Source organism: Lipotes vexillifer, unplaced genomic scaffold (genome assembly GCF_000442215.2).
Source record: "Lipotes vexillifer unplaced genomic scaffold, Lipotes_vexillifer_v1.1 scaffold343, whole genome shotgun sequence".
Classification (NCBI taxonomy): Eukaryota; Metazoa; Chordata; class Mammalia; order Artiodactyla; family Lipotidae; genus Lipotes; species Lipotes vexillifer.
The window spans coordinates 37,173-54,347 of NW_006777506.1; the positions used below are offsets into that span (position 1 = coordinate 37,173).

General features: G+C 35.5%; 1 protein-coding gene across 2 annotated transcripts in view; it reads right to left on the minus strand.

Moving 5' to 3' along the window:
* The window catches only part of EDEM3 (ER degradation enhancing alpha-mannosidase like protein 3), an 83,225-nt gene that overhangs the window by 19,741 nt on the left and 46,309 nt on the right, over positions 1 to 17,175 (minus strand). Inside the window, exons 14-20 of one of the 2 annotated variants that reach the window (XM_007451136.1) lie at positions 15,584 to 15,749; positions 15,187 to 15,341; positions 13,983 to 14,136; positions 11,654 to 11,845; positions 10,188 to 10,353; positions 7,938 to 8,123; positions 6,564 to 6,611 (exon numbers count right to left, since the gene is read on the minus strand). In XM_007451136.1, the coding sequence (XP_007451198.1) occupies positions 6,564 to 6,611; positions 7,938 to 8,123; positions 10,188 to 10,353; positions 11,654 to 11,845; positions 13,983 to 14,136; positions 15,187 to 15,341; positions 15,584 to 15,749 (1,067 nt within the window). The remainder of the gene's footprint in view (positions 1 to 6,563; positions 6,612 to 7,937; positions 8,124 to 10,187; positions 10,354 to 11,653; positions 11,846 to 13,982; positions 14,137 to 15,186; positions 15,342 to 15,583; positions 15,750 to 17,175) is intronic. The other variant, XM_007451135.1, reaches the window with a different exon arrangement.

Here is a 17,175-nt window from a genome sequence, read left to right on the forward strand (position 1 = left end):
ATTGGCATTTTTCACAAAACTAGAACAAAAAATTTGACAATTTGTATGGAAACACAAAAGACTCTGAATAGCGAAAGCAATCTTGAGAACGAAAAAAGGAGATGGAGGAATCAGGCTCCCTGACTTCAGACTATACTACAAAGCTACAGTTATCAAGATAGTATGGTACTGGCACAAAAACAGAAATGTAGATTAATGGAACAGGATAGAAAGCCCAGAGACAAACCCACACACATATGGACATCTTATCTTTGATAAAGGAGGCAAGAATATATAGTGGAGAAAAGACAGCATCTTCAATAAGTGGTGCTGGGAAAACTGGAAAGCTACGTGTAAAAGTATGAAATTAGAACACTCCCTAACACCATACACAAAAATAAACTCAAAATGGATTAAAGACCTAAGTGTAAGGCCAGACACTGTCAAACTCTCAGAGGAAAACATAGGCAGAACACTCTTATGACATAAATCACAGCAAGATCCTTTTTGATCCACTTCCTAGAGAAATGGGAATAAAAACAAAAATAAGCAAATGGGACCTGATGAAACTTAAATGCTTATGCACAGCAAAGGAAACCATAAACAAGACCAAACCACAACCCTCAGAATGGGAGAAAATATTTGCAAATGAAGCAACTGACAAAGGATTAATCTCCAAAATTTACAAACAGCTCATGCAGCTCAATAGCAAAAAACCAAAAAACCCAATCCAAAAATGGGCAGAAGACCTAAATAGGCATTTCTCCAAAGAAGATACACAGATTGCCAACAAACACACGAAAGAATGCTCAACATCACTAATCATTAGAGAAATGCAAATCAAAACTACAACGAGGTATCACCTGACACCAGTCAGAATGGCCATCATCAAAAAATCTACAAACAATAATTGCTGGAGGGGTGTGGAGAAAACGGAACCCTCTTGCTCTGCTGCTGGGAATGTAAATTGATATAGCCACTATGGAGAACAGTATGGAGGTTCCTTAAAAAACTAAAAACAGAACTACCATATGACCCAGCAATCCCACTACTGGGCATATACCCTGAGAAAACCATAAGTCCAAAAGGGTCATGTACCACAATGTTCACTGCAGCTCTATTTGCAATAGCCAGGACGTGGAAGTAACCTAAGTGTCCACTGACAGATGAATGGATAAAGAAGATGTGGCACATATATACAGTGGAATATTACTCAGCCATAAAAGAATCGAAATTGAGCTATTTGTAATGAGGTGGATAGACCTAGAGTCTGTCATACAGAGTGAAATAAGTCAGAAAGAGAAAGAGAAATACCGTATGCTAACACATATATATGGAATTTAAGTAAAAAAATGTCATGAAGAACCTAGGGGTAAGACAGGAAAAAAGACACAGACCTACTAGAAAATGGACTTGAGGATATGGGGAGGGGGAAGGGTAAACTGTGACAAAGCGAGAGAGAGGCATGGACATGTATACACTACCAAATGTAAGGTAGGTAGCTAGCCGGAAGCAGCCGCATAGCACAGGGAGATCAGCTCAGTGCTTTGTGACCGCATGGAGGGGTGGGATACGGAGGGTGGGAGGGAGGGAGATGCAGGAGGGAACAGATATGCGAACATATGTATATGTATAACTGATTCACTTTGTTATAAAGCAGAAACTAACACACCACTGTAAAGCAATTATACTCCAATAAAGATATAAAGAGAAAAAGATGTGGCACATATATACAATGGAATATTACTCAGCCATAAAAAGAAACAAAATTGAGTTCTTGTAGCGAGGTGGATGGACCTAGAGTCTGTCATACAGAGTGAAGTGAGAAAGAGAAAAACAAATACTGCATGCTAACGCATATATGTGGAATCTGAAAAAATTAAAAGGTCATGAAGAACCTAGGGGCAAGACGGGAATAGAGACGCAGACCTACTAGAGAATGGACCTGAGAACACAGAGAGGGGGAAGGGTAAGCTGGGACAAAGTGAGAGTGGCATGGACATATATACACTACCAAATGTAAAATCGATAGCTAGTGGGAAGCAGCTGCATAGCACAGGGAGATCAGCTCAGTGCTTTGTGACCACCTAGAGGGGTAGAATAGGGAGGGTGGGAGAGAGGGAGATGCAAGAGGGAAGAGGTATGGGGATATATGTATAGCTGATTCACTCTGTCATAAAGCAGAAACTAATACACCATTGTAATGCAATTATACTCCAATAAAGATGTTAAGAGAAAAAAAAAAGATATATGCATCCCAATGTTTATTGCAGCACTATTTCAAATAGCCAGGACATGGAAGCAACCTAAATGTCCATCAACAGATGAATGGATAAAGAAGATGTGGTGTACACACCATTGTAAAGCAATTATACTCCAATAAAGATGTTAAAAAAAAAAAAAAAAAAGATGTGGTGTATGTACACACACACACACACTTGTGTATAATTTCCTTTTCATATCTTATATTCTTATTGCTCAGTCTCTTAAAAGTCTTTTAAGGAGATAAGTCAGATAAACAAAAAGTACATAAAGATTAATACAGTTAACCCCTCAGAAAGAGAAAGACAAATACCATATGATATCACTTAACATGTGGAATCTAAAATAAGACACAAATCAACATATCTAAGAAACAGAAACAGACTCTCAGACATAGAGAACAGACTTCTAGTTGCCAAGGGAGAGGGGAGGTGGTGGAGGGAAGGACTGAGAGTTTGGGATTAACATATGCAAACTAGTATATATGGGATGGATAAAGAAACAACAAGGTCCTACTGTATAGCACAGGCAACTATATTCAATGTCCTCTGATTAATGATACTGGAAAAGAATATGATATATATATATATGTATGCATATATATAACTCAATCAGTTTGCTGTACAATGGACATTAACACAACACTGTAAATCAGCTATACTTCAATTTTAAAAAGTAACAGTGTAATATAGGAAAAGGAAAGATCAAGTGTATTTTCAGATTGTGTTTTATACTTAAACTCAAAGCAACTCAATTTTTAAAAACACTATCAAGATAATAAAAGAATTTGATAAGGAGGGTAAAAATAAGTAGGCAAATACAAATAACCCCAATAAAATACAAATAATGCTAATAAAATACAAATAACCCCAATAGAAGTAGAAGCTACAACACAGAATTAAATTTATTAAGAAATCTTATTGCTTAATACTATAAAATCTCAATAAAAACTTAAAACAAGATCTGATTCAATTTACAGGTAAGTGTATGTTCCTGGATGGAAAGTCAATATTTAACAAAATTTTCCTGTTTATATGTAAGGTGTGCAATTATACAATTCCAAAATGAATCCCAATTCTACTTCTTTTTCTTTTCTTTTGGGACCAGATAGAATTATTTTTAAATTCCTATGGAAGAGTATACATCACAGAGAAGTCAAGAAATTCTGAAAAGTATTAGTGACAGGAGAGTTGCCTTATCAGATATTAAAATTTATTCAAAATAGCAAACTTTTATTATTGGCACAGGAATAAACAAACAGATTAGTGGAAAAGAAGAGCAAGTCCCAAAACAGATCGAATATATAAGAATATCTGATATATAGCAAAGTGGCAACAATCAGCTAAATCAAAATGGCAGTTGGAGAAGTACAAAAAGGAAGAATCTACCACACCACTACAGATCTTCATTCTAAGGTGCCTGCTGTCACAGTATGGAGTATCATGGTCCTAAGAGTGTAATGACTACATCATTAAATTCAGGAACGGTGTATCAGAAACACAGGAAGCAAAAAGAAACAAAAAGAATGAAGAAAATCTCAAGATACCAAAAAAAAAAAAAAAAGAAAAGTACTAAGTTTTAATAATGAGAGGACAAAAGGAACCTTGGCAAAGACTTCGAGACTGGATGTTCTACAATCATTCATTCATCCACACAACCAGCATTTACTGAAAGCAAGGAATACAGAGCTGACACACAGGTAAAGAAGTACAATGTAATATAAACGTCAAAGTATCTGTGCAACCATATTAAGAAGATGTCCATACATTTTATCTATGAAAATAAGAGAAAAGTTCATAGAAAAGATAGCATTTAAAATACTTGGTATTTAGAATGACTGAACGTTTTTAAAGAGGAAAAGGTTGTGGGAGTGGGACAGGGATTAACAAGGCATTTCCAGAAAGAGGGAAGAGATGTGCAAATGCAAAAGTGCATGAGAAAACACGCAGTGGTTGGAGAAGAGAAGCTGGGGTAGGTAAGTATTGATTCTGCTAATGTTGCAGTTGCCCCTTTCCAGGCAAAGATGCCATCTGTTTGCATACTAGATTTGTCTCCTCAGAATCAAATTCCTTCTAATAGCAATCTAAGTTCTACAGATCAACCAAAGGACAGATTCACTGCAATCAAGTTCAGTGGAGGATAATCTTAGGAAAAGTAACACTGCCACACTTAAATCTTGAGCAGTTCAAACCATGAGACCTTTCTTTTACTTCCTGTTTTCTCTGTCTGCCTCTTTACCAGACAGACACAAATATAGGAGTAGCCCTGAGAATATCTGTCTATAGCTCTTGAGGCACTGGAATTCTACACTATAAACTATAAGTATGACAATGTATTGAAATTTTTAAATGCTGATTTTCTTTTCCCCATTGAGAAATACTACTGGGAAAAGTCGATTGAATCTCAATTGTAAATTGTTTCAATTTGGATCAACACAGTGGGGTAACAACACAGTGTCCTTTGTTTGTGGGCACAGGTTTGGAATTATTATTAAGTACCTTTACAAATTCTTGAAATTTTGGAAACGGACACATGACAGACATGATATTAACACTCCTATGGATAACTTAATTTTTAGAAGTGTGACTGGTTTGATCTGAGGAAGCAGCATTTCCACTTGATAAATTACTAATGCTTTATTTCTGAAGAAGAATGTGTAGTAAGTTATCTGGACATTTTTGCTAGCAGATAGGACTGTTGCAGATATTTCTATATTAATAGCTGGGACTTACCAGAATTAGAAGGTGGGAGTGGGGGCTTGTTCTGGGGTTTCTGTTTTCTGTCTTAATACGTGGGAAGAATGCCTCAATCAAAACTGTGTGACTTTTTAAGGGAAATATGTATCTGTGGAATGAGATTTTTAGAAAAGCCAATCTGGATGACATTTTATCGTTCAGATTTAAGGCTGCTATTATTTGGTGTACTTATATAATCCCACCTAGTACCCTTGATGGCACAATATGGCCAGATACAGAGCTAGGAGATTAAAAAAGAGGGGCGTGGGGTGCCTTCTTGGTCTTGTTCAGTGTTTCTCAAAGTATAGCTGTGTGCAATTAACTGGGATGCTTGTTTAAAATTTCAGATTCTGATCCCCCACTTTCAGAGAGTCTGATTCAATACTCTGGAGTAGGACTCAGGAATCTACACTTTTAACTACTACATCAGCTGATTCTGATGCAGAAGAGAAACACTGATGCTTGCAGTAATGGCACAGGACAAATTAATGATAACCACTACAGACCTTAACTTAGAATATTTTCCTAAGTGAATAAAGCAGTTGATTTAATAAAACTATTATCATTGACTTTAGTTACACTGATAAATATTAACAATTATAACTCATTGTTGATAGTTAATAATGCTGTACAGTTCTTTAAAAAGCTATATACCAAAAGGGCAATTTTTCAAGACTTTTTGTCAAAATATCACTCTATAACAGAAATACAGTTCAAAAAATTGACTATCAAAACTTAAAATATACATATAATTTAAATAAAGCCCTATTATTACAAGGTCCTTAAGGGAATACTGTTACGCTGTTCAGACTTTTTTTTTTTTTTTTTTAAATAGTAGAACTGATCTTTTTTCATATCTTTTCTCTGGTATAAGAAGCACACGCTTTACCACAGTCTCCCAGTCCTCACCCCATACACACATATATGGGTTTTTTAAACAAGTAGATCTTTTAAATATTTTACACTGCATTCAAATAAAAAGTAATCAAAAATAACACGTGCCATACAACGTCTTTGTTAGAGTGACTCTTGCATGGGTATGGACTACTGAATTCACCTATTAGATATTTCATTTATAGATAAATAAATTGATTTATAGATCAATAAAGAATCATCATTATGGGGGCTTCCCTGGTGGCGCAGTGGTTGAGAATCTGCCTGCCAATGTAGGGGACACGGGTTCAAGCCCTGGTCTGGGAAGATCCCACATGCTGCAGAGCAACTAGGCCCGTGAGCCCCAACTACTGAGCCTGCGTGTCTGGAGCCTGTGCTCCGCAACAAGAGAGGCCGCAACAGTGAAAGGCCCGCGCACCGCGATGAAGAGTGGCCCCCGCTCGCCGCAACTAGAGAAAAGCCCTCGCACAGAAACGAAGACCCAACACAGCCATAAATAAATTAATTAATTAAAAAAAAAATCATCATTATGGGACAGCTGACTAGACATGAAAATAATCTAATTACTTTAAACCAGATATTATCATGGTAGCCACTGCAATATATATATATATATGTGCACACACATGTGTGTATATACATGTATATATACACATACATATATGTAATTTAAGGCTTATTAAAGATACTTACTACTGTTAACAATGTAGCTCGGAATCATTTTACCTTTTAATATTGCTGCTGAAATTCCAATGGTAGCACAAAATAGGGGGGAAAAAAGCAAAGGCGTTAAAGAGTTATATGGAATAATATTTTGCCTGTGTTTGATGTGTTTGCCTGTGATGTGTTTGCCTGTGTTTGATGTGTTTGCCTGTGTTTATTCCTTAAATGCATGTATATAGGAAAGAAGATCTGAGTTGGAAAAAGGGCTCAGAAAAAAAAAAAACAGGCACATAGGCGGATTTAAGAAGATCAGAAATCCTTTCTACTGTTTCTATTTATACATCCTTACATACATCCTACTCACTCCACAGTCCTTAAATAGTTGACATCTGAATGAATCTCAAAGAATAAAGCAATACAAGAAGACAAGACAAAACACTAATTTGGCTAGCACTAGATTATTGCTAAACTTTTTTTTTTTATTGTTCCACTTGGAAGATATACTGAATTGAAATGAATAAGTTTCCTACCTATCTACCAAGCAAACATCCCAACATCAACAACCCTGTGCAGATTATACAACTTTATCCATTTAAGGGGGGGTGGGAGGAGTACTGCTCTCTCTATAGGTATCTCCAGTGGATAAGAAAGACTGCTGTTATAAGCAGGATTTCAGTCTATATCTGATGGTTCACTTTCCCTCATTTCTCCTCTATTCCTAGATGTGAAACTATGAAAGAATACTAGTTAAGACCTTGCATTTATACAGCAATTTGGGTTTCAAAGAGCTTTCAAGTTACTAACAAACATTCTGGCCTAGAGAGGACTATATCATGAATTAAGGCATGCTATCTTGTTCTTCAGGCATCAGCCATGTGTAACTCTTGTAACTTATAAATACCTATGTGATGAACTTGGATCTCAATGGAAAGAAGCTGCTGGATTTCTATTGCCTTCATCAAGACAGTGGTCGTTTGATTATAGGTGGCCTGGTAAAATCCCACTACTATTATATTGTATACAACACCCTTCTATACAATCTCTTTTTATTCCTTATTAAAAAAATAGAAGATGTAGTATCAGTGAAATTGAATGGTGAACATCTGTGGATATTAAAAATGACTCAGTGTAATCTCTTGTATTTTCATCACTGGGCCGAATTATAGCAAAAATTATAAATTACATACAAAAATATAATTCTAGAAACATTCTAACTCAGCAAATAAAGCAAAATAAACATTTTACTACCCTTTTTTCCAAAAGAAAAATATATTTTGAAACCATCTTCTAAAACGTTTACTTCTTTTACCAGTGAACCATAAATAATCTTTTTGTAACTCATTTTTGTTATCAAGTTAGGGAAATTAATGCTAAGCTGAATACAAATGATTTTTTTACCCTTACCTCGATCTTTTGCTTTGTCAGAAAGGAGGACCTCTACCTCCTCATATTCCCGGATGGCGTCCAATATGATACTTCCTTCTTTACTGAATAAGAACAGCATGGGGATCGTGATGTCATCTGTGTCCTTTCCATCACCTGCCATCTGGAACAGAGGGGCAGTATCACTGCTGCTCCCCTCGTTGTCATCTAGCCGGAAAATGAATACAGCAAACATATAAACGTTCGTCCATTAAAAAGGTCTAGCTACCAATCTTTACTGTTTTTTACCTGTTGACGGCATTAATTTTCTGCATCAAGAACCATAGAAACACTCATACTTTTGGGGCCCACTAATTCTACTCCTAGAAATCTATCCTGAGGAAATAATTCAAAAGCAGCAAAATGATCTATGCCTGAAAAAGTTTACTGGAGTGCTTTTTGTAACTGTCAACAACTGTAAACTATTATAAGTAAATTATAACGAACTACCTGAGGGAACACACAGAAAAACAAAATGTTATTATTACATATTCTAGGATTATGACTATAAAAATTTCATATGCTTATGAAAAAGCCTAAAAATGGAAAAATTCAAAGACTTGAATTACAATGATAGAACTATGAAATTTTATTGTTGTTTAGGATTTCTTCTAATGGCATTATATTGTTTTACCAAACTACAAATTGACGGTTCTTTTTAATATTACTGTTCACAAGGAATAATTATGACTATACTGTTTTTTCCTCTGTAAGTTGAATGAAACACTATTGTTACTTTACGCCAGTTAAATAATAGGAGTACGACTGCTAAATACTGTTTTACTGGTGATGCCAGTTATGTCCAGCCCTAATCTTACATGCCAGTCTCCCTGGAGAACCTACCCATCCCTTCTCAGACAGCTTGAGTGGATAGGTCCTTCTAAGTGGAGAATACCATGTAGAACCCATCCCCTTAGCAGTAACTGACTAGACAAAGGATGGCTACCTGACCCTCAGTCTCTCTGCTGCTTGTCACTGTTACAACCACTCAACTCCACCACTGTAGCTTGAAAGTGGCTATAGATGACATGGAAACAAACTGACATGCTGTGTTCTAGTAAAACTTTCATTTACAAAAACAGGCAGTGAGCTGAACTTGGCTTGCAGGCTGCAGTTTGCCAACCACTCATTTAAGTTATGAAGCAGAATTTCTCCTAATACTTACTTAGAGTAATGAAATTCATGCATTCATTAAATCAACACTGGTGTGCCGATATGAGATAAGCAAAAGGCACAGTAAATAATTTTTCACTGAAATAAATCCTACTGTTTTATTTTAAATCTCTTAATGTTTATTTACCCTGAGTTCAAAAAGGAAATCTATCCTAACTAGAAAGAACAAATTCAAAATGGAGCTCCCCTGGGAGACAATCTATACAGAAGAACTAACTTCACAAATAGGATGTGACCTCAGGTTTTCCAGTTCTTTCTGAATGTAAACTCATATTTACTTAAAGCATAGAAAAATTTATATTTTCCCTGATAGTCATGCCCTGCTTGTCACGATATCAGTGATGTTTTTGTGGAAAATGAAAAGGCAAACACACTGGTTGAAATACATGCGTAAAATGATTTGAAGTTTATAATTTCAGTGGAAAAATACCCAAGGAGATAAAAACTTGCTAGCATCTAGTGCTTATACCCATGATATGTCAGTTATTTTAGGAAATTTTATATATATTATATTCAAACCTTACAACCACCTATAAGATATTTATTACCATTTTCACTGGAGCTAAAAAATACGCTATGGAATAAACAGATAAAGAAACTAAAGCTGGGCCAAGGTTACAACATGATTTTGTGGTAGAGCCAGGAACTACAACCCCACGTGTCTGACTCCAAAGCCGGCACCTATGTGGGGTAATGGATCCTTTCAGTGACTCCCCACTGGAGGTGGCAGGGTGTAATTCTTGCTCCTAGGGGGCTTTGGATTTCGCAGGCCCATTTTTTTATCCATGGTATTGGGTGTTTTTAGCACTCACTCCTACTGCACCTTCACACCGGACCCCAAGTACTTTTATTGGCATTAATATACAGAAACCCAAATCTAGACTTTCAAACAAGATATGAGATATATACACATTCTTAAGAGAGTCACTGGATTACCTAACCATTATGCCGGCTAGTGAAGTAAAAATAATGCCAAACTCTGATAAAAGTTTGGAAAATGAAAGGAAAAATCCTAAAAATTATGTCTTAGTCAACACAATGACATGGAGGCTTACTTACCAATAACAATGCCACCGATGGCTCCAGCATTCTGGATGTTGCGTGCCTTTTCTGCAAACATGCACTGTCCTCTTTGTATCAGAGCAATCTTTCCCATCACTGCCTCAGGGTTAGTAAGCTCTGAACAACCATTGTACGGTTTACTGCTTGCAACAAATCCTCTTGTCTGGCAGAAATAAAAGTAACTTAAGTAATCTTTTATCTTCTCCAATCACTACCTAGTCATTAAAATTCAATATCTAGATCTTTAAGTAGACCTCACTTCTTTTCTAATGATAACATACACAATACATATTTAGCATAAATTTTTGTTTTGAACATTTTGTATACTACCCAACCAATATTTCTACTGTGCTTTGCTGTTTATGAAGCATTTTTACGTAAATTACTAAACCAGATTTTTATAATGACTCTGAGTGAAGTAATACAGATAATATTTCCATTTTACGTATGGGAAAACTGAGATTCAGTTTACATAATTTGCTCAAAGTCACAATGTTAGTAAGTGGTAAAGTTGGAATCTCAGGCTGACTCACTACATACCCATACCTACACTTACAAGAAGCTGGGAACCATTTCTAAACCATCACTGGTAACAGGAAAAATTTTTGAAAGAGGGGAAAAATGGATTTAATCTACATGAATCTGCAAGCAGTTCTTCTTCCAAGAAAAATTAAATCCACCAGAGAACTGATTTTAAAGATGTGAGTGTAAAGATGTTTTAAGATCCTTCTGTCTCTTAGAAGGTAAACTCCATGAGGGCATAAATCTTCACTGGTTTTTGTAAACTTGATACATAGCAAATATCTAAAATACTGCCTAGAATAAGAGTTACTGAATAAATGAATCAACTATAAACCTACATAGCTTTAAAATATACACTAGAAAAAGTTTAAATTGGGGGTAACAGAGTTCAAAGACCATTGGCTTTAGATGATCAGAATACTTGGGTTCTGGTCTAGTGGCTAGCTTTGCTGCCAGTTAGTCAGACAGTTGAACCTGTGAACTTCATTTCCTACAGTAAAACTAATAGGATAGACTAGCTTAATGGCCTTCCAAATTTGCTCAGTGGAACCTCAATGTCTGACGCTCTCCACAGCCACTTGTCCAGAGCACCTCTGCTTTAGCTGTTCCCTACATTAAGCCTCTGAGTTAGATTTTTGTTCAAAGAAAGGTTTCAGTAGTTAAAAAGTTTGAAAACCATTTTTAGATAAGTTAAAGGCATTGAATTAGAGAACAATATCTGAACATTTTAAGTAAAATTCTATAACCATACTGCATATATAAATTGACTCAATATTTTCAAGATACACTTTTAATTTTAATCTACTTTAATCTGGGAGATTAAATATTTAGGTGTTTTAAATAAGTTAAAACTACTAAATTAGAAAAGAGACTAAGAAATTAGACAATACTTAAGTAATATTTGAGTTCAATTTCAACAAGCATATTATAGGTGTACATACCTCTTTATGTTTAGACAGATCTAGCCCAAACTGAGCTGGACCAGCAGTTAATACTACCCGGCCAAAAAATGGGTGAGAAACAATTTGTACAGCTCGTGGAGGTAGCTGCTGCTCTTTTTGTTGTTGACTTGACAATTCAATCATCTCCTGCATAAACCTCAATCCATCTTCCGCGTCAATTGAACTAGCAGCCTAGGAAAGAAACAAATTAATTTTATCCTTTCTTTCTGGAAACTTTCAACTTTTCGATTTCTTAAATACTACTGCACTATAGTTTTCTACTCTAAAATTTCTCCTCTCAGTTTTGGTCTCTACCAAATATTTATGGCCTTATTTGTTCTCAAAAATATTACTTCTGGAAATATTTTCTGAATATAATATCTATAATTTTTATTAATGTCTCTTTCACTGTCCTATAAACCACTTTTGATACAAATTGAGAAGTGCACTTCCACTAAATGCTCACTTTGCTTGTTTTCTCCTCTGGTTGCCCTTTTAAGAAATAAACCTCATAACTGACCCATATTCCCCTTCTTCTTCGAAATTATGAACCAACAACCAGATTAAATTCAAAACATAAGTATCAGGCACCTATTACATCTCAGCACTTGACTAGGCATAATCTGTTACTTTAAGAAGTTTGTATCTAGAGGAGAGAGACATGTAAAATTAGCTATGATAAAATTTCTCAAGTGGGAAAGTGGACTAGTAACATAGACAAAGGAAGGACTGATTCTGTCAGTGTGTATCTGGGAAATATTTGGAATGATTCAAATTGAATCTTAATAGAGGAAAAGTTGACGAGTGCCTGACTACAGGAGGGAAAGGATGAATTCCTAACACCTTACAGGAAAAGTCAACGGAACCTGACAAGGGATAGAGGATAGAGGAGAACGGAAAGGAGCTGCGAGAAAGAAATGCGAGCCCATCCTGAGATTTCCAGTTTTGGTGACTTAGAGAATGATGATAGGGTTGACTGAGATGGAGAACGAAAGGGCAGAGAGACAGACTGCAGTGGGAGCAGGGAGAGAGAATTAATTCAGGTTTGGACAGATTGAGATTGAGATGCAGAAATGTACGACAGGTAGATTATAGCTGGGTTTAAAAAGTAAAGTAAAGTTGGGTTTAAGAAGTAAAGTAAAATCAGGATTACATACATGTATCACGTGTACAAAGATGACAGCAGAGCTTGTAGAAATAGATGACACTATTGAAGAAGAGTATAGTAAGAAAAACATATGATCCAGATTCTTTGGTAGTGCCTACACTGAGTCACGCCAAGAAGAGCTGCAAAGGAATCTACAAAACATTGCACAGAGTATTTGGAAAGGTGTTGCTGGAATACCCTGGAAGCCAAGAAAGGGGTAGCTTTTAAAAAGAGGCCAGCCAATAGTTACATAAAAGTTCAATCAGAGGAGGACTAAGGGGCTACTGGCTGGCAATTATGTCACTGATGACCCATGTGAAAGCAATGTCATCAGGGATGTCATTCCCACTGCTGGGGAGTGAGGATGAGTGAAACGTAAGGAAGCAGACAGAAGTCTCGTTAGGGAAGGAGGGATGATGTGGCAAGAATAGGGATGAGACAGAAACCTGAGGGGAAGGCAAGGTGAGGGGAAGGCAAGGTGAGGGGAAGGCAAGGTGAGGGGAAGGCAAGGTGGTGGAAAGGCTGAATCCGAGATCATGGGGTATCCGAATATGGTTCTAGGTTGAAATTATTTCTCAAACTGTAGTTTTCTCAGAATTAGAAATAAGTAATGCATTCTAAAAAAATTAGAATGCAGTAATAAGGTGGATAATTTAAAGCCCTCGGGTTATGAAAGCTTTTAAAGCAAAAACCAATAAAAATTTCCCAAAGAGGTATGTTTCCTAGGCATAGATAAATAAATGCATATTTTGATTTCTATAATGAATAAAGTATTTAAATTCAGCTCTTTGGAAACTAAAATAGTATAAAATAGAGATATAAATATTAAAATGAATTATTAGCTTTTAAGATTATCTTCTAAATAAAACAGTGGAAAGACAAGGGACTGAGAAACAGAAAACTTAGATCTGAGTCCTATATTTGACCATATTAACGTAAGCAAATTACTCAACCTATTTGTGACTTGACTGATTTATACTACAAAGGGGTTGAATCAGATGGCTTTCCAAAACACTTCCAAGTCCTAAAATTCTGATACTCTGACTTTAAACCACACACTGAAGGTTTTTAAAAAAATGTCATTTTTTTATGTCATTATCTTATTAAATGTCATTATCTTATTAAAGCTACTGAGACCAAAGAGGACAGAGATGGTAGCTAATTAGTACAGCAATGTCTTACTTGGATTGCATGTTGAACCAACTGGACTCTCCCATCTTTGAGGTGAATCAAACTCACCCCCATCTTCTTCAAGATTTCTAAATGCTCAGGGTTAGTGGCCATGAAATCTCTGGCTCTCAGAGGGGGTTTAGCTCCACTCCTGAAACTCTCCTCTCTGCTAAAAGTAATTATAGGCAAGGCTTAAAAAAACCCACAAGTCAGAATGGGGAATAAAAGCATAAGGCAAACAAATTGCTAGTTTTAAACTAGTGAAAAATGGAATAACTAGAAAGAGTTACTTACCTACATATAACTTAGGTTTTTAATAAGTGGTATAGCTTTCAAATATACTTTACAGTTACAAAAGCTTGTATATTATCTATAAGGCAGTATTAATCAACAGCATTACAATTATTTGAAGGAACACAATAGGTTGGCTTAGAGATTTATTACTATTTATTTCTCCCTCAAAAAACAGATGTTTCTCTCAATATTTTAAAAGCAGAACAATACCTGTATCAGTGAACGATAACGTTCACTTAAGAAAAATAATTTTTTAAAATTTCCTAGTAATGTTTTTTCTAATGTAACTACTTGGAAGAAAATGCACTCATTAAGGCAAAAAGTTTTATTCAACAACCAAGAATAAGTACCTCATCAAAAAAATCAAATCAAAACACCGTTATTTTTCCTATACAGAAACTATAGATAAAAGGAAAAATATTTTCTACATATACAAAACGTGGAAATATTTGATGAAACTGTTGTGTAAAAATGTGCTCTGGATCTAGAGAGGTGGGATAGGGAGGGTGGGAGGGAGACGCAAGAGGGAGGAGATATGGGGATATATGTCTATGTATAGCTGATTCACTTTGTTATAAAGCAGAAACTAACACACCACTGTAAAGCAATTATACTCCAATAAAGATGTTAAAAATAAAAATGTGCTGTGGAAGTTACAAACTATCATACGCTGCCATTATTACTTGGTTCATTAAACAAAAGATACACAGAAAATTTCCATAATAATAAAAAGACATTACTGCAGAATAAACTTTGCTATCTAACTTTACCCACCAATTTTTAATTTTAATCAGTGATAAGTACATACTAAATATTTTTGATCTAAATGAATGTCTTCTTGGTTGTTATATGTTCCTTACATTCTCTGTCATTTACTAAGAATTAATTTTGATATTAACAAATATAAAATAAGACATCTTACACTCTGATGATGCCTCTAGGACAGCTCTTGTCCACCACATTTTTCAAGGGTTCACGAATGCTCTGAGCGTACAATGGGTCATTAGGGAAGAGAATCTGAGTGTTTGGACAAGTCCAATCAAAATTACTGTCATCCAGTTCTGTATATTCTGAAGTCTAAAAATATAAAAGAATGTTATGTAAATAAAAATAATTTTACTTTATAGTTTGTTCAAGTGAAACGTAAGTATACACAGGATGTAATACAAGAAAACAAAATAAGAAAACATCAAGGGTACTTCTCCTACCACACTATATTTATAGAATTCTAGTCATGGATTACTTTTTCCTTGGAAAAACAAAACAAACACATAGGAGTATAAAGAGAGTAAGACATTTAGTTGAAAAACATAACCTACTGTGTTCTTCTTAGAGATTCTTTGATTTGTAGTAGAGAGCCAAAGAGGTAACAGATGAGCTTCTGTTGTAAAAATGTAATCTTCTATGTCAAAAATAACGTCTTCTTTATCCGCGAATAACAGGTAAAGATATTTAAACATTTCGGCCAAGAAGAAGGAATCCATTCTAAAATAAAAGGTTACAAATAAATCAAAGAACATAAAAATATCCAAATGTCAACTATCTGAAAGCCACAGAATCAAGGTCAATAAACCTGTCTACACCAGTACAGACATCCAAAGAACTATAGAATGTATTTATCCCCTGGTGGTAATAGCCTTGACTCCAAGCATATTCCAAGGAAATGAAAAAGACCAGAAGGGCTGCCTACCACACAGGTACACTAAATCTTGTCAATACCGCAGACAAGGTTTTTCTATGGGCCTTCTGAGGGAGAGCTTTCCATTTCTTCTGCAGGGAACCAACAGCAGGGAGGTAATGCAGATGACCTTTACTACTGAGGACCATATAAGAATCTTCAATTAATATTAATTGAACTGGATAAAGTAATACAATTTTGATGCAGCCATTTAAGTGATAACCAAGAAGGCTTTAAAAGTAATCATGTACAAAAAGTTACATGAAAATAGTACAACATAAAATCACATGGACTATGATGATAACTTTGTAAACATTTAAATACCTGCCCAGTGTGACTTTACAAATGATTTAATGTTATAACATTTTAATGAACATTTTGAAGGAAAGCTTTTATAAAAAGTGGTAGGAAAAGAGCACAGTCATTAGATGGAGTTACAATAACAAGGAATTTAATTATATGTGCTACTTCCCAAAGCATCCTAGCTTTTAGCAGTTACTAGACAGGCTGCATAGTTTCGTAACTGGCCAAGCACAATTCCTGGCACACAGCAGGCACTTGATAAATGTTTGCGAATGCAAGTTTAAACAGCCTTACTAAAGAATGAACTGGAGAGGCAGCTGGACATAGCAGTAAAGAGCTGGGGCTTTGGAAATAGAAAAGAACTTCTGATGACGAGCTATGTGACCAAGGGGATATTATATAAGGACTGTGAGCTTCAGTTTATTCAGAAAGGACATAATAATGATACATGCCTAACAGTGGTGCAAAGATTAAATGACATACTGTAATGTCAACTATTTAGCATAGCACCCGGCATGCGTATGAGCTCAAAAATAGCGCTAGCATTATTTTTCCCAGACATAAATGATGTTTTATTTTGGAACAACAACTGTAATGTTTCAAAACTTCTTTGAACATTTTGGATGTTAATCATTTTATAACAGATAAAATACTTCCCTGTCAATCTGCAATACTTACAGTAATTTAACTTTTTCTGGAGGACTGACGGTTATTACCATAAGCAAATGTTAGCTTAAGAACTGTAAACTGATGTGCAAGATTTTGATTTTTGGCAAATTCCACAAGTGATTACGAAACAGATGATTTGTAAATGTTTGGAAAAGACTAGAGACGTGGTAAGATCACTGCAGTATGAGTTGGGTAAAGCTAGCAAGTTTGGGTATCGTATCACATAATCTATTTTGTACTTTAAAACCATAAATATGTACA